General features: G+C 38.4%; 1 protein-coding gene across 1 annotated transcript in view; it reads right to left on the bottom strand.

Annotated features, from left to right (window-relative positions):
* The window catches only part of LOC127427858 (leucine-rich repeat and calponin homology domain-containing protein 2-like), a 166,802-nt gene extending 140,441 nt beyond the window's left edge, over positions 1–26,361 (bottom strand). Inside the window, exon 1 of the mRNA XM_051675718.1 lies at positions 26,106–26,361. Coding sequence (XP_051531678.1) covers positions 26,106–26,361 — 256 coding nt within the window. The remainder of the gene's footprint in view (positions 1–26,105) is intronic.
* Between the last annotated feature and the right edge of the window lie 526 nt (positions 26,362–26,887).

Consider the following 26,887-nt stretch of genomic DNA (forward strand, 5'->3'; position numbering starts at 1 on the left):
CGCATCATCCAGGTGGATGCTGCACGCTGGTGGTGGATGAGGAGAGTGCCCCATTCACTGTGTAAAGCGCTTTGAGTGTAGTGTCAGAAAAGCGCTATATAAATTTAACATTCATTGTTCATTCAATGTTATGTCAAACCGTTAGTGGCACAGAAATAACATATTTAAACTTTAACTTCTGCCACACAGATCAAATAATGAGTCAAGAAAAAAAAAAATCATCTGATATTACATTTCATTCATTACACTGGAATTGGACGTTAAAATCAAGCACACTGCATTGTAAGTTATAGTATCTGGTTATTCCATGCATACAGGAAATTTGCCTGCTGTGCATGCACCGTATAGGCTACATAATTTAAACTGCAGGAATAGTAAGAATAGTATGCTATCTCTCTCTGGAGAAGTACCAGAGATAAGGGCCCCACTCTACAACATATGCCCCTTTCTTCACATGTATACACACACACACACACACAGAGAGAGAGAGAGAAACTCGTAACACTAAAACATCCAAAATTTTACAACAAACTCACCTAAATCTCACGGGGGCGCCACTTTTCTTAATTTTCGTATAGGTCAGATGAAACCAGGGTCAGATATCTACTTTTTAATGGGCAATATTTGACCTATATGGGCATTTTTTTTACCTTTACAAGGGCTTTTTTTTTTTATTCTAACCTTATAAAATGATGTTGCCATTATTTTATGTTATAATTTAAACAATTCAATTTGAAAAATGCCATGTTTCAATAATTACAAAATTACTGATCTGTACATTGCATATGCGCATTGTTACTAAAACAACTTTTTTTCTCATTCACATATTTCCAAATGTTTTTGCAATTAAATTAACATAGCCTACAAAACTAAGGCACCAACATACAGGAGGAGATGACAGCATTTCTCCAGATTTGGAATGAGGAGCTTAAAAAAACGTAGCAACTTCTTCATGCCAACTGATAAAAAAAATAAAATGCAAAAATAAACATTTCACAATGAAAATCAGTCAAAGACATGATTCATACACTAAGTGGTTAATGTAAAGTTATTATTGTATCATTAATAATGTTTTATTTAACATCAAGGCTATTTATCCAGATAATATTTTTATTATTATTATTATTATTATTATTATTATTATTAACTACATTGTAGCATTCGGTTGCATTATATTTTGTTCTCTCAGAATTTATTAACTTAATATATAACATCCGTCCTGCACTTTTGGCCTCTAGCTGGTGAGGAGGCTTTTCAAACAGACAGATGCATAAGTGAGATGAAATGGTGGGCAGGTATGTAGGCTATAGCACAGGGAGCGAAGGTGTTACTCACTAGGGCAATATGTTTTGAATAAAAGGACCGAACAGTCACGTAATTTAGCACGTGAGCACGACACTAAACTGATGCGGAGCATGAGAAGCGGAGTGCTTATCTGTGTGCGTTTATGGCGTGAGCATCTGCCACTGACACAACATGTGCACAACAGACGACACAAATCAAATGAAGATCGCGATGTATGTATTTGGACTAGGCCTATATCAGATTGTATTAATAAAACAACAGGAACTCTTTGTGGGGGCATTTTTTGCAACCATATTTTGAATTTAGGGGGCATTTTTGCCAAGAGCCCCCGTTAATTTCCGACCCTGGATGGAACACTAGAGAGATGGAGATGAGAGATGTAACAGGTGTTTAAGTGTCTCTCTTCACCATGCAGCTGGTACACAAAGCATTTTTGCAATTTCTGCCTTTCTTGTCAAATGTGCTGCCTCAAACCTATAGATCGCTCCAACGTCACACGCTTGCAATGTTGCAGCTTTGTTAATTATAAACAGAAGTGATAGTTTTGTCACGTCATTTGCAACGGAAACACAGAATAATGACATTTGCATGTCAAATTAACAGGTTTAGAAAGGTTTATACATCTGTAACATCTTACACTGTGTAACTATGCGACAAAGCACTCTCTCACTGCGCGCGCTCACACTAAACTCAACAAGCGCTTAACGTGCTGCTGACAGCTGCTCTTGAAAGAGAGGGAGAGACAGAGCGGATTTACTCGCGCATCTTCTGGAATTACAGTTTGATACAAAAACAAGTTTATTGATTTGATTTGTTCATCTGTATCTATTGGTTTAATAATTTGCAGCTGGACTGTAAAGTGAATAAAAGTGTGCGGAATTTCACGCGCTATGAACGTAGAACTTGCGGGAATGATTAAAATTGTTCGCTATACCTGCAATCCGCGCCGAATTTCAGGCCCTGATAACTAAATAAAAATAAAAACTCACAAACAGCAACCTATGTAATTCCTTGCCAAATCCATTTACATGACTTTCTCATTTAAAACAGACACATGCCTCACTCTAATTTCAGCATCCCTCTTCCATTCCACCTCCTTCCAGCTGTCTCCACTGTTAGGTGCAAAATAATTATTCAGACAATATTTAGAATACCATTGATCATACAAAAGCCATAGGGTCATAAGCAAGGATCTCTATACTTGTAGAGAGATCCGTTAGCATTCCCATATATATCAATGGCAGTTGCTCAGCTGGTGCATGCATTTCAAGAATTACACAACCTGTATGCTGCCATCTTTACTCGTTGTCCTGGAGATTTTTTTAAACCAATCACCTGAGCTGTAAATGCCACTGTGAATTGCCAGGAAAATTATATCCTGACATGCTGACAATGTTGATCGGTTGATGGCACCACAAAAATATGCAGTCCCAAGCCCTTCACTAGGAACTATCCTGAGTTGTGACATCAAAGGCAGCAGAAAGGAAAAAATGCTTTTGTCACTGACAAAATGAAAAAAATTATTTAATCAGAATACACGACTACTTTTAAATGGCCATCAATGTAGACAGGCTTTTGTCCGAATAATGGTGTAGTTGCAGCATCTACCAGCAGAAACTGCCCAGGTCACCAGCCAAACCGTGACAATCCACCAACTTGACAAACATAGTTACTTTGTTTGTCAAAGTAAACAAAAAAACAAAAAACTCAATTTGGTTTTAAAATTAACTTTACCATAATGTTAAATTTCACATTATGCCACTTTTGATGTTGTTGATTAGTATTACTATTATAAACTTTCCTCAAGAAACTCATTATCTTCTAAAAGCAATGCATCAAAAGAAATAATATGAAAATCAATACTTCATTAAGTAATCTCTATAGAGAATATATGAATATCTGAAGGCAAACATGGCCGGTTTGTTTCCTAATATCTAACATCAGTCGAACAGAATTTAATTAAGGTGATGATGTGTACTTAAACCCGCATGCCACATAATTCTTGGCACATAACACATTGTTTTAGCTCTTTTCCTCATCAGTGTTGGTTAGAATGTCGGGCTGTCTAGACTCTTGAGATGTTTGACTTCCTCCATAGCGCTTGAATTCAACTGGGTCGCATATAGTAAGTTTTGTGGTATGTGCCATGATATCGAAAGAAACCAGATTGAGTAACGCAAGTGATTCTGCTCTGCGCTCTCCTGTCTCTGAAGCACAAACGGGAAGTCAGCTGGACTCACATGCACTTGCATGCTCCAGATATAGCAAGCGCATGATAATAATGTGAAACAAAGCTGCATGTCAGATGAGAAGCATATTTAGAACACTAGATGAATGTCATTGAATTTGATTCGGTGGATGAAAGTCAGTGAAATTGAATCTCCTTCTCATCTTCTCTTTCACAGGGTTTAAGGAACAAGCAGCCACTCCGCCTTCCTCCTACATCGTTTGTCAGATTTCTACCGGTTTATCGTGTCTACCAGTATATCGCACACCCCTAATTTAGCACATAATTATGTATTTTTATGTTTAGACATATTTTTATGTATTTTATTAATTTCTTCAATTTCTATGATTCTCGTGCTCTGTTCTATTTTGATCTTATTGCTATACCAAACTATTTTGTCATGCCAATGGAAATAAAGATCTTTAAACTGAATTGAGAGAGATAGCAAGGCTGTAAGAGAGATTGAGTCATGATTGTAAAGAGAGAGAGAGAGACACAGACAGACAGAGTAAGAGAGTGATTGAGTGTAGAGAAAAAGCGAGACTGTTAGGAACTGTGCGTGTGTGTGTATGTGTGTGCAAATGACTGTTGACACAGAGAGAGGGAGTGGGAGAGAGGAAGCAACAGAGGTATGAATTGATGGGAATTCCTCAAGACAGCGACATTTCTAATATCAGTTCAGCATCGCCAGTATTATAGTATTCAGTGTGTGTGTGTGTGTGTGTGTGTGTGTACCTCATGTATTTTGGTATAAACCAATGAAAAGGGAAAAAAAAAAAAAAACTGGGGAAAAATTATGCTGTTCTCCCTGTATATGGTCTCAGATCCTGTTTGATAGTTTTCGACTATGATCACTTCATTTCTCTTTTCGTTTTGTGATCTCCCTCTTTTATACTCAAACAATATTTTCACCGAGGCACAGCTGTTTAGCAGAAGGGACCGGACCCCCATTGCACAACACACACACACACACACACACACACACACACACACACAAATGAGAAATCAATGAGCTTTTTTTTTGCATTTGGATTTAAGGCCAATGGAGGTGGTACAGGCTTTCTTAATGTCTTCATCAGAGGGGTAGTACTCAAATGTCTGGCACTCACATAGACACACACACACACATTAACCCAGGCAGTGCCCCATGTGTTCCATGAATATGATAATGGGCTTGCTGACACAAATCTGTATATTTATTCTGACTTTTATGTATTTCTTAACTGAAACATCAGATTGTTTTAGAAACAGATTAATTGTGGTTTGTGTTTAACTGCTGAAATTCCACTGAATTTCCTTTATGTGGATGAACAAGCTCACATAAAAACTCCTATTTATTTTTTTAAGTAGTAAAACATATTCCACCAAGACCAGAGTGATAAACTGTGTATAAAATACTTCAGGCACAAACACCAAAAGAACTCAAGGTTGAGTAAATGTTGGCTGTCAGCATATTTGAACTTAAAACCAACACAACAAATGCACAGGGGTAGGGATAAGGGAAGCCATGGTGCGAGTTAACCGGTTAACCAGTTTTAAGATTATATGCAGATTTTCTTATTATGCAACATGCAAGGGCAAAGGAGAGGTTTGGTGGTAGAAAACAACACATACACACACCTAAAACACTATCCACCCAAATACCCAAACTACCCTACAACAAAATACAGTGATGCACCGATTGCATTTTAAGAGACTGAGAATGAATAAGATATTTTCTTATTTGGAACTTATCAATATCAAGATATATATTTTATATATAAGTTGGCTGCAATTTTAAAGTACAGTACAGTGGGACTGATGATTTTTGAAGGTGGCATGTTTAAAACTGTTAACTTTACATAGGACACTGTGATGAGGAGGAGGGTGTGGCCGGGCCATGATGGAGCACGGCCGGCGCTGAATCAGCTGATCAGCGGGAGAGTGAGATAAGGGGCAGCCGGAGACGCCGGTTAGAGAGAGAGAGAGAGAGATGCACGCGGCCTTGTTGTGTGTGTCCTTATGCTTTATGGTGGTTAAGTTTATGTTGACTGTTCAGCCAGTTCCTGCCTCCTCCTCACCCAACCTTTACTTGTTACAGGGTGCCGAAACCCGGGAGAGATGGAGGGGTTGCTTCCGTCCGGCGAGAGCCAGAGGAACCGTGGCCGTCTGCCGAGAAGGAGAGGAGCGGTTCCGTCCGCCAGGGGCCGGAGGACTCGCTGCCATCCACCGGGGGAGGAGCAAGCTGGCATCCGCCAGAGGGCGGAGGAGCAGTTGAGGACCGGGCAACAGCACATCCGGGAGCCGGCGAGCAAGTTCTTCTCTATCTCCTCTCTCTGTGTGTCTCCACTTGCCCTTTCCCTCTCCCCACGCCTCCCCTCGTCTCTCCCCCAGGTTCGCAGGAGGCAGTGGTCCCGGCCTGAATCGGGCGGGGAAGGAGTGTGACGAGGAGGAGGGCATGGCCAGACCATGATGGATCACGGCCGGCGCTGAATCAGCGGGAGAGCGAGATAAGGGGCAGCCGGAGACGCCGGTTTGAGAGAGAGTGAGACGCCCGCGCCCGCGTTGTGTGTGTGTCCTTATGTTGGCCATTAAACTTTATGTTGACTGTTCAGCCAGTTCCTGCCTCCTCCTCATCACAGACACATAACGACATGATCACAAAAGAAGGTGGAATGTTGTTTCTGAGAGTTCTGGTAACATAGGTATGACCATTATACTGACTCATTGACAAGGCCCATTTCCTATCAGACATTTTTGCATCTGCTCCAGCAATGTTTACCTTCCCCTGTGGAGTGACCAGAAGCGCGTTTTAGGACAAATGAACAGCTCTATAGGAAATATGTCAACACAGAAAATGAAAGGAATTTCATTAGGTCTTTAATTTAGATGTTACCACATAAAACACAATTAGCCTATTTTATAAACATTTAGTTACCTGTAGGTCACTTCACTGATGCCTTGTGGTGTTTGTTTTGACACGAGACTACAATCTGCATGGAGCGGAACACTTCATATGCGGATTTAAAACATCAACAATGAAAAGGTATGTATACAGTACACATTGTCATATCATTATAAAGTAATTAATTTGTTGAGATGCTGCATTAGATGAGAACAGCAGTATGTTTGCCGAAAAGGCTGAGAGGATGCTAACATTAAAGCTAACCTCAATCAGTTAGAACAATGTAACAAAAAGTCCTACTCAGATGTTTAAATGTCACAATTGTTACCATCTATTACCCACTATTTGCATTAGTTTATATCCAGCTGGTCACGTTTATGCATTTGTTAGCCAGCTAAGTTGCACATTTAAAACTAGTGATGTGAGAAAGCAAATTAATATCTTTATGCAGCCAAGAGAAATGTATAAACAAATCAGAAATGCATCTGATTTCAATTAAATCAATGACTTCAGATCGATCACATTATTGTGCTAAAAAAGGCTAAACACAGCGCAACAAATATGGTTTAACAGAAAGCAAGTGTCTCAATATGCTTTTAAAGTTCTTTTTAATTAGACACATCATCTAAAAAAAACAGCACTCCTGCACGAGACGCTGAATAAACAAAAACAAAGGGAAAAAAAGAAGTTCGTCTAGCGCGCATTTATATAGAAAAACAAATGGATGGTTGCAAAAGCATTCGGTGTGAGCAGCCTCTTACAGTTGGTGGAGGTCTTTGGCCATTGTGTCTTGCTCTCTTATAAGTGTTTCTCAGATTAAGCAATGAGTTGTTTAAATTCTTTGTCAGGAAAGATGCTCAACTTGGAAATGTGTGTCTCAAGATTGATTGAACAGCTCCTGGCCTGGGCTCATAGTCTGAGCCGCTTCACCACTGAGTTCAGCCGAATACCACTGCTATCTGTGAATATTGCTACTCTACATACAACTGTACTGAATAAAAAACAATGTGGTATTTCGCTGTTATTATGAAGCTTGAGTCTTAAGTAGTAGGAATCAGTGCAAGTGTAACACCATGTGAACTGTCTATTGAAGCATGTCCCCCCCCATCTTACTTTTGAATTAACATTTGAGAATATGGACCGTCTAAAACTTTTTATTTATTTATTTTATAAACATTAGTTGAAAATGAAATGCTATTTTTTAACAGCCAAGATAGGAATGTTCTATGCAATAATATAACAGTGCTGAATGGTTTATGTATTTATTGCACCCTCTTGTGGAAACGTCAATTTAAAAATCAGCTGACTTTAAAATTCAAATATTATTTCATATATATTAATATTTATAAATGTATTTACTTTTAAACAGTACAATACATTTTCATAGTTCAGACAGTACTGTTTATTTTTGTAATAAAGTTCAGCACTATTTTACTTTGAGTGTTATTTTTTCGTTCAGTATCAATTTAAAAACTATCAGTTGATTAATCGGTTATCGGCAGGTACAGCCCAACTTAGTTATCGGTATCGGTAAAATCCACTATCGGTCGACCTCTACTTGTGTGACTTTCAGAAAGGACTTCTAAGGGCTGCAGTAGTGCATGCATATATTAATCTTCATGCAGAACACTCTGCAAGACAACCCTACAAGACAAGTTCTAGCAAACCAGATTTAAACCACAACAATCCCTCAAAATAAAAAGCTTTTATCTGATCTAATTACACTCACTGAGCACTTTATTGGGAACACTATGGTCCTAATAAAGTACCCGACGTGGTTTTCTGCTGTTGTAGCCCAATCGCCTCAAGGTTTGACGTGTTGTGCATTCTGAGATACTATTCTACAATTGAACAGAGTGGTTATCTGAGTTACTGTAGCTTTTCTGTCAGCTCAAACAAGTCTGGCCATTCTCCGTTGACCTCTCTCATCAACAAGGAATTTCCGTCCACAGAACTGCCACTCACTGGACGTTTTTTGTTTTTGGCACCATTCTGAGTAAACTCTAGAGACTGTTGTGCATAAAAAAAAAAAAAAAAAAAGCTCTGTCTCCCATCAGACATTTTTGCATCAGCTCAAGAGTGCTTACCTTCCCTTGTGGCACGTGGCAGACCCGGGTTCAGATCCCGCGTTGAAACCAGGAAGTAACTGAGTTTTCAGTGACAAGCGCGATTCGGACGTTGAATTTTCCCCTCTAACGTAAAATTTTTACTCCACAGATGGTTAGGTTTAGGTTTGATGGGTTTAGTTTATAAAATATGCAGTCCTCTTCACTGTATTATATCCTGTACAGCAGCTAAAAACAACTCACTTCACAACTCGAGTTTGGCGCATCTCCATGGACATCTCACCTGGAAAACAGAGCTCACTCGTGCCCATACATTCAAGAACAGTTAAAGAAATATTCCGGGTTCAATAAAAGTTAAGCTCAATCAAAAGCTCTTATGGCAATATGCTGATTACCACAATAAATCAATTTCTCTCCTCTTCTTAAAAAATGATTTAAAAAATCTGGGTTACAGTGAGACACTATACAGTGGAAGTGAATGGGGCCAATCTATAAACATTACAATACTCACTGTTTCAAAGGTATAGGCACAGGACGTAAACAATATATGCAATTACATGATTTTACTGTGATAAAATCACTTATTAACCTTTTGTGTAAAGTAATTTCCAATCTGACAACTTCGTTGCCATGAAGTAACACCATAAACCCTAAAACTACAGTAAAAACGACGATTGAAATAACTTTACAGCTCCAAAAATATACGTTATAACGGATGAATTAATGTAAGTGCTTTTATAAAAGTATAAGCTTCACATTTTTGCCTTTAAACCCTACAAAAAATTGGCCCCATTCACTTCCGTTGTAAGTGCCTCACTGTTTTGCTTTTTTAAAGAAAATGAGGTAAGAGTCAAAATTATTTTCTGTGCTAATCAACATTATGCCACAAATGCTTTCAATTGAGCTTAACTTGTACTGAACCCCAAATGTTCCTTTAAATCTTTGGTCACTGGGAGCAGTGATTCTAATTTTGGTAAGCACAGAACAATTTAACTAAACAGAAGTCAACCTACTGTTTCCAGTTTCACTGTGAGATCAGTCTGGTACCTCATAAGCACTATACCTTTGCAGGTTTTTGATGTGTATCAAAAAAGTACAAGACAAACTCAGATTTTCAGTTTAAATGTTCATTTTGTTTGAGTTTAAAATGAACTTTGTTAAGCAATAGTTAAACTACACAATCTTTTTGCAGGGAGAAACTGGCAAAGAAAAACAGCCAGATAAAAACAGAGTGTGGTAGTGTCTTTAAGACATAATTCATGCCTTACAAAAGCCTAGGCCTACATATCAGAATGAGTGTGTTTATGTTATTAAAGCTATCAGAGGCTTGAAAGCTACATTAAGAAACAGAGAACAGCAAACTCACACTTCATCGGTTTTATTTCATTTTAGACCCACAGCACAGAAGCACAGCTAAGAACAAAGTTCAAATCATTAGTTCTTTAAAAGCAAGGAGAACCACAGACATTTTTTTAGCCGTTACTGATGAATGGCACAATTTAAAAACAAATGTGACAGTGGCTACAACCGAAAGCTCAAAAACGCTGCCTTTGCAGGCTGTATACAGAGATACACTACGTGGCCAAACGTTTGTGGACACCATATGTACTTGATGAACCTTCAATTTCAAAACCATAGGCATCAATTTCCCCCTTTGGTGCAATAACAACTTCCACTCTTCTGGGAAGGCTTTACACTATGCTGTATGTAGTGACATGGCTGCAGGGATTTGTTCCCATTCAGACACAAGTGCATTACTGAGGTCCGGCACTGATGTTGGGCGATGGGGCCTGGCTTTCAGTTGGCATTCCAATTCACCCCAAAGGTGTTCAGTGGGGTTCAGGTCTGGGCTTTGTGCAGGCCAGTCAATTTCTTCCACATCAGACACAGTAAACCATTTCTTTATGGACTTTGCTTTGTGCACAGGGGCATTTTCCTATTTTCATGAAATAGAAAAGGGCTCTCCCCAAACTGTTGCCATAAAGTTGGAAGCACCGAATACCCTAGAATGCCATTGTTTGGAGCAGAATTATGATTTATCTTCACTGGTATAAACGGAGTAACCAAACTCTTTAATTAGAAGGGGGTGTCCACATATTTTTGGCCATATAGTGTATATTCAGGTTTGGGGAGTAATGAAATACATGTAACAGGATTACATATTTAAAATACAAAATATAAGTAACTGTATTCCACTACAGTTACAATTTAAATCATTGGTAATTAGAATACAGTTACATTCAAAAAGTGTTTTGATTACTGAAGAGATTACTTTGCATTTTGTTGTCATTTGTTTCATTTAATATTTAGTCCTTTCGGTTGGAAAACATTTATACATATAAATGATGCGATCCAAAGTGCATTTGAACAGCGGTGAAACACTTTCTTATGATGTGTCATAAGAGCAGACAGAGAAGTAAGTTTGAAGTAAGTTTGGAGCAGAAGAAATAGAAATAAACCTTGTGTAAATTGTCAGCTTTACGCTAAGCTAAAATGCTATTTCTAGCCATTTTACGTTACCAGGCACGATCATATTTTTTTATCAAGAAAATTCACATTGAATCATAATTTCTTTTTTCTAGTAAGACCTTTGATATTAAGGCAAAAATCATATTCTTGATAATAATTTTTGTATTGTTCTCCTGTAAAAATATTTAAATAGCATCATATCATATTTAAACAGCAGCTGGGCTAAAAACAACCCAATTTGGGTTATTTTTAACCCAGAATTTTTTAGAGAGTGCTGATCCACGTCGATAGATGGCAGCACAGCATCTAACACCACTGTCATATCAGTACTTAAAGTACAAGAAGAAGAGCAATGCTAACGCTAGCTCAAATCAAATCAAATCAAATCACTTTATTGTCACACAGCCATATACACAAGTGCAATGGTGTGTGAAATTCTTGGGTGCAGTTCCGATCAACATAGCAGTCGTGACAGTGATGAGACATATACCAATTTACAATAACATCAAATTAACACAACACAATTTAAACATCTGTTATACACATAATTACACTCAACAATATACAAATAATAACATACACTGTACAGTATACAATACGCTGTTTTTGTTTTTCTTTTTGTTTGTTTTTTTACTATATAGATACACATTATTCAATAAAAATTAAAAATTAAAATATATATAAAAAAAAAGTATATATATATATATATATATATATATATATATATATATATATATATATATATATATATAGAATGTACAGTATTGTACTGTATTGACATTCAGGCTGTCGGTTGATAGTCAGTTGTTAAGAGAGAACATAATATAATAATATAATTTATGACAGTCCGGTGTGAGATATAAGAGTAAGGGTAATAAAGTGCAGTGCTGATGTATTTTGATCGTGGGAGATCAAGAGTTCAGAAGTCTGATTGCTTGGGGGAAGAAGCTATCATGGAGTCGGCTGGTGCGGGTCCTGATGCTGCGATACCGCCTGCCTGATGGTAGCAGTGAGAACAGCCCATGGCTCGGGTGGCTGGAGTCTCTGATGATCTGATGATCCAGCTTGGTATATATTTTCTGGAGGGAGGGAAGCTCACCTCCGATGATGTGTCTGGCAGTTCGCACCACCCTTTGCAGTGCTTTGCGGTTGTGGGCGGTGCTATTGCCGTACCAAGCGGAGATGCAGCCAGTCAGGATGCTCTCTACAGTGCAGGTGTAGAACCGTGTGAGGATGTGGCGGTTCATTCCAAACTTCTTCAGCCGTCTCAGGAAGAAGAGGCGCTGATGAGCCTTCTTCACAACGACTTCAGTGTGGATGGACCATGTGAGTTCCTCAGTGATGTGGACACCCAGGAACTTGAAGCTGCTGACTCTTTCCACTGGTGCTCCATTGATGGTGATGGGACTGTGTTCTCTGTCTTTTCTTCTGAAGTCCACCACAAGCTCCTTTGTCTTACTGACGTTGAGGGAGAGGTTGTGCTCCTGACACCAGTGTGTCAGAGTGTGCACCTCCTCTCTGTAGGCTGTTTCATCATTGTTAGTGATCAGACCTACCACCGTCATGTCATCAGCAAACTTAATGATGGCATTGGAGCTATGTGTTGCCACACAGTCATGTGTGTACAAGGAATAAAGTAGTGGGCTGAGAACACAGCCCTGCGGGGCTCCAGTGTTGAGGGTTAGTGATGAGGAGATGTTGCTGCCTATTCTAACCACCTGGCGTCTGCTTGACAGGAAGTCCAGGATCCAGCTGCACAGCGAGCTGTTTAAGCCCAGAGCCCGGAGTTTCTCATCTAGCTTGGAGGGCACTATGGTGTTGAATGCTGAGCTGTAGTCTACAAACAGCATTCTCACATAAGTGTTCTTTTTTTCCAGGTGGGAGAGAGCAGTGTGTATTGTAGATGCAATGGCATCATCAGTGGAGCGGTTGTTGCGGTAAGCAAACTGCAGCGGGTCAAGATTGCTGGAGAACTACTGAATGCCCCTTCAATGATACCGGCAGTACCACTGTGTTTTTCATAAAATACAATTGTATTTACGTTCCTAATGCTTATGAAGTGAGATGCTGATAACAGAGCAAGGCATAGTCAAGACACAACCACCAAAGACCTTCGCCTAAGGGGCCGTTCACTCCGATTGTGTACATCTTTTTCTATGCAAGCATGCACTAGATATATCTTTGACCGTTGCGACATCTTTAACCGTTGCGTCATGTCTCGCTGTTTTTTCAGCGTCTTGTGCAGTAATGATGCATTTTTTAAAATTTAAAAGTAACTTCAACCTTTAAAACGTGTCTTGAATCAATCGTGTTCTGCTTCATTGTACTGCATCTGTTCTAGCCCAACAATGAAAGTCATCATCAGTGCTTGGCACACCTTCAAAATTCAAATGCTCATGTTAGCATTTTAATGTGCTTTTTTTATTTTCAGTTCAACTAATATTTAATTTTTATTTTAACAGCCTTAATGGCTGTACTGCATTTATCCAGTTTCATCAATCTGTCAGTTTATTTACTTTTCAATTCATCATATCTCCCTGAATGTCTTTTTACAATATGCTGCAAAGCATTTACGTTCACCATGCACTGATCTAATCCGAATTACTAACACCAAAATGCTGAGCACCAGATTTTAAAGTTGACACCCTACAGATGGGACCAGCATGTCAGATCAAGTGTAATTACGTCAGTCTCTGGAGAGTCCTGTGTGTGTATGTGTTAATGTGTGTGCTCATCTGTGAAGGGCAGAGAGGTCTCCTGCCTACAGCTGAGGTCTGACTGCATGAAATCTTAAGACAAGCGCATGCATCATATGAGGACATGGAAGGAAACTCAAGCAACATTAACATTTGTTAGAGACACATAATACAAATATGCAGTTGATGCCTTTATCCTAAAATCGAATAACCCTTATAATAAAATCTTCAGGGTTTATACTCTATATAAGCCTTAAGGTATATAAACTCAGCAAAAAAAGAAATGTCCTCTCACTTTCAACTGCTTTTACTTTCAGCAAACTTAACATGTGTAAATATTTGTATGAACATAAAAAGATTCAACAACTAAGACATAAACTGAACAAGTTTCACAGACATGTGACTAACAGAAATGGAATAATGTGTCCCTGAACAAAGGGGGGGTCAAAATCAAAAGTAACAGTCAGTATCTGGTGTGGCCACTAGCTGCATTAAGTACTGCAGTGCATTTCCTCCTCATGGACTGCACCAGATTTGCCAGTTCCTGCTGCGAGATGTTACCCCACTCTTCCTTCAAGGCACTTGCAAGTTTCCGGACATTTCTGGGGGGAATGGCCCTAGCCCTCACCTTCTGATCCAACAGGTCCCAGACGTGCTCAATGGGATTGAGATCAGGGCTCGGCAGAACATGGCCATTGCAGAACACCGACATTCCTGTCTTGCAGGAAATCACGCACAGAACGAGCAGTGTGGCTGGTGGCATTGTCATGCTGGAGGGTCATGTCAGGATGAGCCTGCAGGAAGGGTACCACATGAGGGAGGAGGATGTCTTCCCTGTAACGCACAGCATTGAGATTGCCTGCAATGACAACAAGCTCAGTCCGATGATGCTGTGACACACCGCCCCAGACTATGACGGACACTCCTCCTCCAAATCGATCCCGCTCCAGAGTACAGGCCTCAGTGTAACGCTCATTCCTTCAACAATAAACGTCCGACCATCACCCATGGTGAGACAAAACCACGACTCGTCAGTGGAGAGCACTTTTTGCCAGTCCTGTCTGGTCCAGCGAAGTTGGGTTTGTGCCCATAGGCGACGTTGTTGCCGGTGATGTCTGGTAAGGACCTGCCTTACAACAGGCCTACAAGCCCTCAGTCCAGCCTCTCTCAGCCTATTGCGGACAGTCTGAGCACGGATGGAAGGATTGTGCGTTCCTGGTGTAACTGGTGATATTCAGATGTACCGATCCTGTGCAGGTGTTGTTACACATGGTCTGCCACTGCAAGGATGATCAGCTGTCCTTCCTGTCTCCCTGTAGTGCTGTCTTAAACGTCTCACAGTACGGACATTGCAATTTATTAACCTGGCCACATCTGCAGTTCTCAGGCCTCCATACAGCATGCCTAAGGCACGTTCACACAGATGAGCAGGGACCCTGGGCATCATTCTTTTGGTGTTTTTCCAGAGTCAGTAGAAAGGTCTCTTTATTGTCCTAAGTTTTTATAACTGTGACCTTAATTGCCTACCGTCTGTAAGCTGTTTGTGTCTTAATGACCGTTCTACAAGTGCATGTTCATTAATTGTTTATGGTTCATTGAACAATCATGGAAAACATTGTTTAAACCCTTTACAATAAAGATCTGTAAAGTTATTTTAATTTTTTTATTTTTATTTTTTTAATTAACATTTTTTATTGATTCAAAGAAAAAACACAACAGAGAAAAACACAACATATACACACCGAATCAACATTTAACTTTTAACCCTCATTAACATCCCTCCCCAAACACCAACCCCACCCTACCACAAAGAACACCCCTGTGGTCACATAAAATAATACACACACACACAAACAATAAAATAAAAAAATAAATAAATAAAAATAAATAAAAAATAAAATATATAATAAACATGCATAATTAAACTAAATGTCTCCCTCCTCATCCCTTCCCCTAGAGTCCTCCAAAACTGCCAAATACCTACCCCACTTCCTGAAAAATAAGTCCTCCAGCCCCAGCCTTCCATCTATCATCTTCTCATAAGCCGCCACCCTCCCCATCTCCGCACACCACTCCGGAAATGGTGGTGCTCCGTCTGGCTACTATCCCCTTAAAATAATTTGTCTACCAATCATCACGCCAGTCAGAACCCAATTTTTTATATACAGGTGCATCTCAATAAATTAGAATGTCGTGGAAAAGTTCATTTATTTCAGTAATTCAACTCAAATTGTGAAACTCGTGTATTAAATAAATTCTATGCACACAGACTGAAGTAGTTTAAGTCTTTGGTTCTTTTAATTGTGATGATTTTGGCTCACATTTAACAAAAACCCACCAATTCACTATCTCAAACAATAAAGGGGAAAGAGGGCAGCCCTACCGAGTGCCCCTATCCAGAGTAAAATAATCTGAAATTAATCCATTTGTTTGTACCGCTGCTAAAGGGTGTCTATAAAGTAACTTAATCCAACCAATAAACATTTCCAAAATCTTATATAAAGATAATCCCATTCTACCATATCAAATGCCTTTTCGGCATCAAGTGAGATGGCAGCGACCGAAGATTGATCATTCACTACTGACCACATGATATTGATGTTATCAGAAGAGCAACGGCCCCGAATAAACCCCACCTGATCTATATGTATAAGAGATGTCATAACCTTACTTAATCAGTTTTGACAATATTTTTACATCTAGTTGGATCAGGGAGATTGGACGGTAACTTTTACACTCACTTGGATCTTTGTCCTTTTTTAAGAATCAGACTGATCCGGGCTTGTGTCATGGTTGGAGGAAGCTTTCCATTCTTTAATGATTCAGTATAAACTTCTAACAAAAGTGGAGCCAGTTCTGTAGCATAGGATCTAAAAAATTCCTACCAGATGGGTTCAAAAGTCTCCAAATATCCATAAGACCAAGATTTTTACACATCCTGTGAAGCGTCAATGTTGCTCTAGGGGGTTTACACACTTTTGCTTCACTATGATCAAGGACTGAGTCCATCAAAAGAGTAAAGTCTCCTCCCAATATTATATCATGAGGGGTGCCAGCAGTTTGCAGCATCCCTTCAAGATCTATAAAAAAGCCCTGATCATCAGCGTTAGGTGCGTAAATATTAGCCAAAATCAACCTTTGCCCTTGAATTTTAGCTAAAACAATAATGACTCTCACTAATCTATCTTTAATCTGTTTGAGACATTTGAATTGTAGATGTTTATTAATCAATATAATGACTCCCTTGCTCTTACTTGAGCCAGCACTAAAAAGAACATGTCCACCCCATATCTTCCCAAATTTTTCAGCTTCCTGAGGAGAGAGATGTGTTTCTTGACGAAACACAATATCATATTTCTTACGTTTAAGTAAAGTAATAACCTTCCTTCTTTTTATGGAGTGCCCCAACCCATTGAAGTTATTTGGATTTTTACAAAATTATCTTTGCCTTGAAAAGGGGACATTTCTTTTTTGCTGAGTTTATTATCACCTACTGGGGTAGGGATGGAAGACGGATGCTGAAAACTTTTAGTAAGTAGCTGTACTAAACTGTAGTGGTCTGCAGCATTATAAGAACTTACTCTCTAAAACTTTGTTTCTTTGAACCAATGACTTTTCCAAAGAAAATATCAAAACAAGAGTCATTCCTTTAAACACAACTATAAGCTTTTTAAAAAGTTCCTGTAAACACCTTTTTTTCTCTCTTGACTCTTGCCACTCACATTCAACTGCCATTGCAGAGCATAATCTTAGTGTTGTGGACCAAGTTCACAAGACACTTGCTGAGCAATGCAACTTAATGAGTCATAATAGACATCCACTGAGATATTCCAGCAGCAGAGGTGCTCAAGTATATGACGATTTAAAAGCTGAGCCTAAAACAGACACTGATTTTCAAGATATTAATCTTTACACAAATATCAGCATACTATCAGAGACCAGGGGCCTGATGTATAAACATTGCGTATGCACAAAATGGGCATTGAAATGTGTGCATGCAATTTCCCATGCACACATCAGGATTTACATGTGCGCACCGTCCGCACACTATTCACCGTGCGTACAGACTCTTTTACTGGTGTGTGCGAATTTGCGACTCCAACTGGCCAAGTCATGAACTGAAAAGACTTATTATAAACTCTGCTTTTCATATAATAACCCATATTTTGAATAAAAAAAGTATGGAGTAAAGCACTCAAATCAGAAGTATTTGATATGTAGCCAATATTAGGCTATTATAATTTCACGTAACTAATTTGAAAATGCATTAAATTACAGTCTTTAAAAAGGAAATGATGGTTATGGATACGCTGCTTTTGAAAGACTTTCCAGTGGCATCATACAGAGGGAGCGTGCTTCTAATGACAGCAAGGATTTCTTGGCTCATGATATTTTCGATTGCCAAAGGCCATCGGTTTGGAATTGTGTTGTATTATAGAAATCACGTTTTGAGGTAAAAGTCGAACGGACCATTGGAAACACAGGTGATCGGCTTGATTGGTCTTATCAGAAACACTGTACTGTACAGCTGCAAACACGTGCAACACTGCTCAACTTGAGTTACTTTCGCCACATACAGTCCCGGTACTTCCCCCTCGAACTTTCTAGATGAGAACTATTAAGAGGAACGGCACACTTAGAGACTTTTCCCTCTCTTGCATTCGCACAGACAAAGGAACCCCCATAGTGACATCATCTAGTGTCAACCATTTTACTTCTGACATTTGCACGCACAATTCAACAGCAGCAGCAACAACAACAATACAGATGGAGGACACCAGGATCAAAGCTCCACTTTTTTGGATGAAATATATGCCATGTTTTATGCATGAGGGCCCTGGACAAAAAAATGTCCCGACTGTTCTTAAAACCTTACAGAGAGAGGAATTAAATAGACATGCTTATACACTCATCACACTGCCACAGGTATAAATAGCCCAGGCTGGGACTTCCTGTTACTTCTTTTACAAATATTAGATCTTCATACTTTGACCACTTCCTCTAAAGCACTATGATGTCATGACCCCAAGGGTTCTGCTTAGAGATTGAGTGTATTTCGTGTCTGTTAAGACACTTCTGTAAAAATTTAAATATTCATGTAAAATTAATATCTTGCTTTTTCATTTGCAGATATTCCAGTACAACCATCTGAATTTAAAGTGACCAGTACATTAGGGCTGAAACGATTAGTCATCGTTATCGACAACGTTGACAATAATAAACTGTCGACAAAAATTTTCATTGTCGAACAGTCGTTTGATCTCATTTAACGTAACATGAGATCACATTAAACTCTAATGATGACGTGTGAGAGCAGCACTGCAGTTCGCGCCTGACAGAGAAAAGGAAGAATTACAGAGCTCACAGTTCAGATGCTCTCTAAACTTTCCAAACAGCTTCAGGCGATGTAGATCACAAAGTATGAGGGAATTATAATGCAAAAATACCAAAATAAGTAAATACAGAAGCACTCTCGAAGTGGAGCTGCCGCTACGCTGAACCAAAACTTGCGTGTCGAGCATCTTTAAAAGGAAACACCCCGGCATTACATCTTAAATGCAGTTATATTTAATGCGTTATAGATTTATTAAAGTTCAAATAATATGGAAGCAGATCATGTAAATAACTACAAACTCCGAAATTGGCATTTCTCTGTTCAGTCAGCACCTCTTCTATAAGTTGAATATGTCCCGATCTAAGCGGGGAAAGATTGAAACTGCACCCGGCTGAGGCACAATCTGTCGTGGGGATGCTCATCCCTCGAGCACGCACGCTTCATGCAGCTAGATTATAACATGATGGCTCGCGACTTCTTGAATCATAATATGTCACTGTGCATTTCTTATCGTGAAGAAAATTGGCAATATGCAGCTTTATTAATAAGAGAGAGTTTGTTTTTTGTGAGTTAAAGATGAATTGAAGTGAACAAAGGTGAGAGAGGATAGTCTTCGCCCCATTATACACTGAAACAAAATATGTTTTTGATTTGTTTTTGTTTTGGCTTGTTTACAGATATAAATATCTAAAACTCCTTTAAAACAACATCAATTTTCTTTAGCAGCTATACTACAGAAGAAAAAATTGTTATCTGAGAATGTTGAATATAATATAAAAAATACAAATATTTTAAAATATCTAAAAATCCTTTAAAAAAAGATGCGTTCACCTGAGAAGCAGCATATAAGATTTTAAGACTTGCTTTTAGAGAATAGATCTTGAATATAAGTATATTTTGTCTTTACTGCACTCGCAGAAGTATAACCAAGTGAAAAAATACACTTATATACAAAATACACTTATATTCAAGATACATTCTCTTAAAGCAAGTCTAAATATCTCATATGTTGCTTCTCAAGTAAATGTATCTTGTTTTAAGGATTTTTAGACTATTTTAAATGGAAAACAAGACAAAAACACTTGATAACAATATGATTTTTTGCAGTGAATTTCTTTACTAAATTAAACTTAATAAAAAGTATTTTTCCCTTTAATTCAGTGAATGTCATTTAGAGGTATTTTGAGAAGATGATTTTGTCCTCTTTATTGTTAGTAAGCACGTTTAATACAACCTTTTAAGTCGGGGCTCAAGCTGAATAGTCGGTTAAGAGCTAATGATTAATCGTTGCAATAATCGCAGAATAATCTAATAATTCTTCTGATTATCGTTAGATTAATCAATTATCAAAATAATCGTTAGTTGCAGCCCTACAGTACATTATTTAGAATTTCTCCTTTTCCGTTTTGTGTATAATCAGTACTGATTTGGAACAACATAATGACCACATTTAAATTTTTAAGTGAACTATTCCTTTGACACTCTCACACAAGTAGGAGACTATGAAGCCCTTTTTGTCTCTAGCCTAAATAAGGCTTTGTTTATTCATTTCTCATTAAAGTAAAACATCCTTGTCAACTCTCCCTCATTGGTGGTGAAACACTGTACACTTGAGGTTGATGTATAATATCTGAATCGGCCTTTACCACATGGATCTTAAAAGCTAACACCAAATGTACAGAAAACACATACATAAATTCATGTACTTGCTTAGCTACAAACAATCCTTCCTCAGTGTAAGCTCTTTTATGAAAGACAACTTTGCATGTGTATATTGCATAGTGCAATATCAAGTCCCACTGATGCTTTACAATGGCACAACATTGATCAATTATCTAGCTATATTTATCTTATTTCCTTTGTGTATCTCCACGCATTCAAGTCAATTTGTACTTTACATCTTTGTGGAGATTTTTATCTAACATTTGTGTCAGGATATCTTTATTGTGATTCATTCTCTCAGCACAACATTTTAATTAGCCTAAATGTGTAGGGCAATAGAAAGGTGACCATTTTTCAAACGTGTGAAACCCACCCCTCTCACATCAGGCCAATCGCTGTTGCATGAATGCATCAAATTCAGTGTCTTAAATATCTGTGTTCAGAAAAGAGTTTTAGCTTTCCATTTAGTCCTTACTTCTACAATGACATAAATAGGCCTATACACACTTTAACCATTACTGCTACTGTTAAACTCTGTTGCACTGCATGCATGTGGTCTTTGCCAGAAACAAAGGCCAATGGTCGGTTTTTGTCAACCTAGACTCATAGAATGAACGTTAAATTAACTAAATTTTTAGGGGTGCACCGATCGATTGGGCACCGATCAAAATTGGCCGATATTAATCTTAAATCCGTGATCGGCCGATCGTGCCTATATTTAGGGCCAATCTTTTTTGCAGCATGCAGGGAATCACACATACACTGCTCCTCTAATGAATGAGTGATTTCTTCCTTGAAGCATGAGAGTGGCCTTTGGAGGGTGAGTTGTTCACAATTCTAAGCATTCATGAATTTAAACTTTCATACATGATGTAATTCACATGAATATGCCGTTTTGTTTTTAAAATGTGTAAGAATTACACATGTATGAATATTAAGTTGACCATTTTCTAGAGCCACTACGGTAGTTATTCTGACTCATTGCACAGTGAGCAGGAAGAGGATAAATAGGATGCAAACGTTTATTAAAATGAATTAAACAACAAATAAACATGCATATATAAATCTGAGTACATGTGAACGTGGGTCATGACAATCAGACGTTGTGTGGAGCGATAGAGACTGTTTGAGCTTCTCCCTTCAACAGGAGCACTCTCTGTGTCAGTCAAACATGCAAACTCTCCAGGTGCTCTAAATATCTCATCATCAGTCACTCATCCCAGCGCTATTCTGTGAGGATCCCAATTTAAATCAGATTAATGTTGGTCACAATGCCACTAATAACAGATGTAACTGTTTAACCTTCAATAACAGCACCACGTCTTCACGCATTTGCATTAATTAGTGATGTGTTACTGCAAGACGCTAAAGACAGTAAACAAATCATAGATTCTCACTGGAGCAGTTTTAGAGCTTGTAATGGATATATTTTTCTTATTTTCTCTTTTGAAAGTACCTCTCTGTGTGTGATGCTCTCATGGTTTTTGGTTGCCAGTATGTCACAATGACCTTTTGATATTGACAAAAGAACTATTCATAACAGTTTTCAATACAAAAAATTATTAGCAATTAATAATGTAATTTTAATAAATAAAAAGGTTTCATTTCTTTAACATTAGTTCATGCATTAGGTATCATGAACAAACAATGAACAATCTATTTTTACAGCATTTATTAATCATAATGTTAATTAATAAAAATACAATTGTTCATTGTTAGTTCATGATAGTTCATAGTGCATTAATGTTAACTAATACAACTTTTGATTTAAAAAATGTACTAGTATATGTTGTAATTAACATTAAGTTCATTAGTTCATGTTAACTAAAGTAATGTTGTTAAATAACGTTAATAAATGGAACCTTTTTGTAAAGTGTTACCGTAATTTTACTGTGTGGCGCATAAACATATAACTGCACAATATAACTTGCAAAAGTGTGGCAAAGCTTATAAAGTTAAAAAACTTTTTAAAAGATCGGTATCGGCCAATCTTATTGTTAAATAAATCGGAGATTGGAATTGGCCTCAAATTTCCTGATCGGTGCACCACTAACATTTTAGAAAACTGACTTATGCGCCGATTTCTACGCTTCGTCACAGTTTCGTAGAGGTGCTACAACAACTGTGTGTTTTATTCACTTTCACACAAATCACGACTACATTTTCTGATTATAACTTTATGAACACTTATTTGTTGCAATATTACTATGTTATGATATCGAAATAATTTTTGTTTAATAGACTCACCTATATTAACTAGGGCTGCCCCCTAATAGTCAACCAAACGTTAGTCGATGAGAAGAGTCTTGGTTGACCAAGTTTGATTTGTCGTTTGGTCACAGCAAAAAAAAAACTCCACAGGAAGTGGCGAAGTCGCAGTCAGTGACGAACAGACATGATCATTTACATGGCTGGTCCATGCGGTAATTAATTATGTTAGGCAGAAAATCCAAAGTGTGGGATCATTTCGAGAGGGTAAAGGATGACCCCAAGAAGGTGACATGCAACTCTGCAGGCAAACGTTAAATATGGCTTACCATTTGAAACATGTAAGTAGCCTAATGTTAGTCACTTAGAATGGCCGCTCACTCTAATGTTAGATAACCTAGATAAATATGTGCTATTAGGCTTATCCAAGTGTTCGTGGGGAATGGGGAAGCTAAATTAGTACCTCGCTTACTGCATGTTTAACTTAATGTGCATTTCTCTCCATAAATTAACAAAATGTTCAGACAGTCTCCTTGCTGGTTTTTACGACACATTACCGCTTTTGCAGGTTCACGCGTGTGCTTGTAAAATGTATATTTTAAAGGCTCATTATTATGGTTTAGTATCTCTCTGTAATGTAGAACAGTGTTAGAAATGTTACTTATAACATTCTTTCTCAGCCCTGGAACTCAAACCATTTTTTGATAAAAAAATATATTCAAATAATTAAATATCATAAATGTGCGAAAACTAGTCGACTAATGGCTTAAACTAATGACTACTAGGAAAATCTTTGGTCGGGGGCAGCCCTAATATTAACACACTTAATACAATGTGATAAGCTTATGCGGTAGCTCACTTGATAGAGTGTTGGACTATGGACTCGGAAGACTGAGGCTTGAGATCAGTCAAGCACACAAGCTGACACATGAGACAAAATAATGCGGTTGCTTCAGAAAATTTGCTTTCATTTTTCTTTTTTTTTTTGGAAACTGTCGGTTAGGTTTAGGTGTTGGTTAAGGGTAAGGATGTCTGTTTGTGTCTAACTCTCATTTAATTTTAAATTACTTTTGGATAGGTTTAGGTTAAAGTTTTAGGTACGGTTAACAACATTTTAAAACCTACATCTTATATTCACCTTAAAAGCCTTGTCTGATTAAGACACCATTCACTCACTTTTGGCACCTCCCACTGGACATTTCACTGGGAAACTGTAACCAAACGTGTAATAAGGCACATAATTTCATTTAGCAAAAATGTTACCATGGTCACGTAATAAAAATTTTATAAGCCCTATGTCAAAGCACAATATAAACTATATATTCATTTTATACAAATAATTTTTTTCAAAATTAAATGTGATCCAGTTTATCAAAGAATAAGACACAAATTATGAATAGTCTTGCTTGCTACAGCAAAGTTTTAATTGTTAACTCTGACACACAATAAACAAAAAGAAAGCTTGAGAAAGAAAAGAGAGAGTTCCTTTTTAAAATGTTTGTCACACTTTAGCATCAGAGATTTCAGGGTGTCTTCATACACTAGTGTCATGTTTGTGGCCAAACACTATCCCCATGCTGAACCTTCAGCCAATATTAAAATCGAGGACTGCCAAGTGGGTAACTGGAGCACAAACAGACCCAAACCACACACATATGTTTAGTCACATACTGTGTCAAACTGAAACAAACACACACAAAAACTAAAAAGCACACAAGCAATCTCTTTTTCGCCTTCTCACAAATTTAAAAACAGATTCTCTTCCCATTATGCAGAAACACACAGTCACAAATCTCCTGCTGAGTCAGCGGCACTCATTCATTCTCATAAATTCACTTCCTCTTAAATACAGCATTAGGTGCTCAGTCTGGTGCACATCCAACTATTTCCTCTTTCTAACACATGCACACAAACAAAAGCACACACAAAGGAGCCCTATAATATTATCAGGGTGCCATCTGCATGCAACTACCTTGAAAGAAACAGTGAAATCACTGAACGTCCAGTGTTGTCCGCAACAGCCATGGGCTTCTTTTCGCCTACAGGCTGTGTGAGAGCAACTAAGATTAGATATAAACAAACCATTTATAAAGCTAAAATGCTCACTAGGTTTTGAGACACAGCTAAAGATTCACACAGCATAAAAGACCTATTCAGTAGTGTAATTTAGTACAGTTGAATGGGAGTGTAGACATGATGCTATGTGTAAAGTGTGCATGAATGAATGGATTAGTGTCCCTCCTCCCACCATCTGCATCACTTCTGAATGGCTGTTTGCTGCAGCAAGACAACCATTACACACCACAGACACCTCAGAAAAAGATGCAGCCATTTAATTCCTAACACTATCTCTATAAACGATTTAAAACTTAACTAACCCACTTTATACTGTACTTTCTAGAACAATGCATTTAATGTATACTACTCATGATGAGATACAAATTTGCTTATACTCTTATTACAAATAAATATCTGATTCCTAATAATGAACATCAGTTGAAGGTGATGCATATTATAATATCGGCTGCCTGCTGCCACACTGACTTAAGACTGTAGTGCTCTGTATGTGTATGAGGATGAAGAAAGGCGCGTGATTCTATAGAGACGGACGGCAGCATCTTTTGTCTGGCATTACAGGAGAGCGTAGCCATATCTGCATTTACCGACATTTAAAAATGCTTTTCACCATCGCTTTACACAGCCACCACACACTAGAATGTTCCCATAATACTCAACGAAACTGCTTTATCGATTACAATGGGAGCATTCTAGTTTTGTCGCGTGCTTGCAGTAAAGCTGGGATGCAATGTGGTTATTACGTATAACGTGTGCCTTCAAAACGCTTGTACGTTAAAAACCAGATTACTGGACCAAATGTTAGTGTAAATGGTCTCCTATCGCTCCATATGAAATGCACTCTCCAGTTAGATTCATGCATGGATTATGCTCTGGCAAAAATGGGATGAGGAACCAAAACAACCAGTGACACCAGCGCGTGTTACACTGAAGCAAGCATTTGTGTTTAAATTTTACACGACAGCCTATGAGAAACAGGAGAGATAAGACAGGATAATAACGGGTTTCCTTGTACCAGCACCATGTGCTATTGTAACCAACATGCACTGACAATATGTACAAATACACCAAAAATCGCTGGGATTCTTCAGTTTATTTTGTCCTTCCACAAAATGAATCGCGAGAAGCAGGTCAGTAGAGCATGCAAGGAGATTAGAACCACATCTGAGGGACCCACCTGCTTGTGTAGTATCGGTCAGATCGTAGTTCAGCCCCGGGTACTCGCGCAATTTTCTGCCGCTGATGTTGAGCATCCCGGAGCAGACGGCGTCCTCCAGAGCGCGCTCCAAACTGCGGGCGGTGTGCAATGGATGCTGCTGCTGCTGCTGCTGCTGTTGCAGTACGCCCGGGTTCCAGTGAACAACATTCAGATAGTGCTGGCTCCGAAGAGCCGCCGCAGGACCCACACCTCCCTGACTAGCCGCCATTTTCATAAGTGATATTATTCTTACTATAATAATAGGGGGCTGACTGCCACAACGCGCATGCGCAGAGGACGCTGACGGAGATAGGAGGGTATGGGCTTCAGGAATGGGGCGGGGCAGCTGGTATAAATACGGCAGAGAAATCATTCATTTAATTTGCTTATTACCTCATATCATGTAACAAATGGAATACATTTTATTTTTAAAAACATAAACCATTATTATTTGATGGATTCGGCACCCAGGTCATTACGAGAAATCAGTGCCTTTTCCATTTTTAAATAAGGTGATTTGTAAAGTAAATTTCTGAAGAATTTTAAACGCTCTATCAGACATAGAATGTATTCACATCAGTGGCGAATTCTCAGGGCCAGCAAAGCCTTCTCTGCCGGCCTAACGTGCCAAATAAATAAATATTTTCCATCCTTTCATTCTCACTTACCTTTATGCCTATGTATTTTTAATCGCTTTCCACTCTTAATTAATCTACAAACAAATAGTATAAAACGAAAAGTTTATCCAGTCAGAATTTATT

This window comes from Myxocyprinus asiaticus, chromosome 3 (genome assembly GCF_019703515.2).
Source record: "Myxocyprinus asiaticus isolate MX2 ecotype Aquarium Trade chromosome 3, UBuf_Myxa_2, whole genome shotgun sequence".
NCBI classification, from domain to species: domain Eukaryota; kingdom Metazoa; phylum Chordata; class Actinopteri; order Cypriniformes; family Catostomidae; genus Myxocyprinus; species Myxocyprinus asiaticus.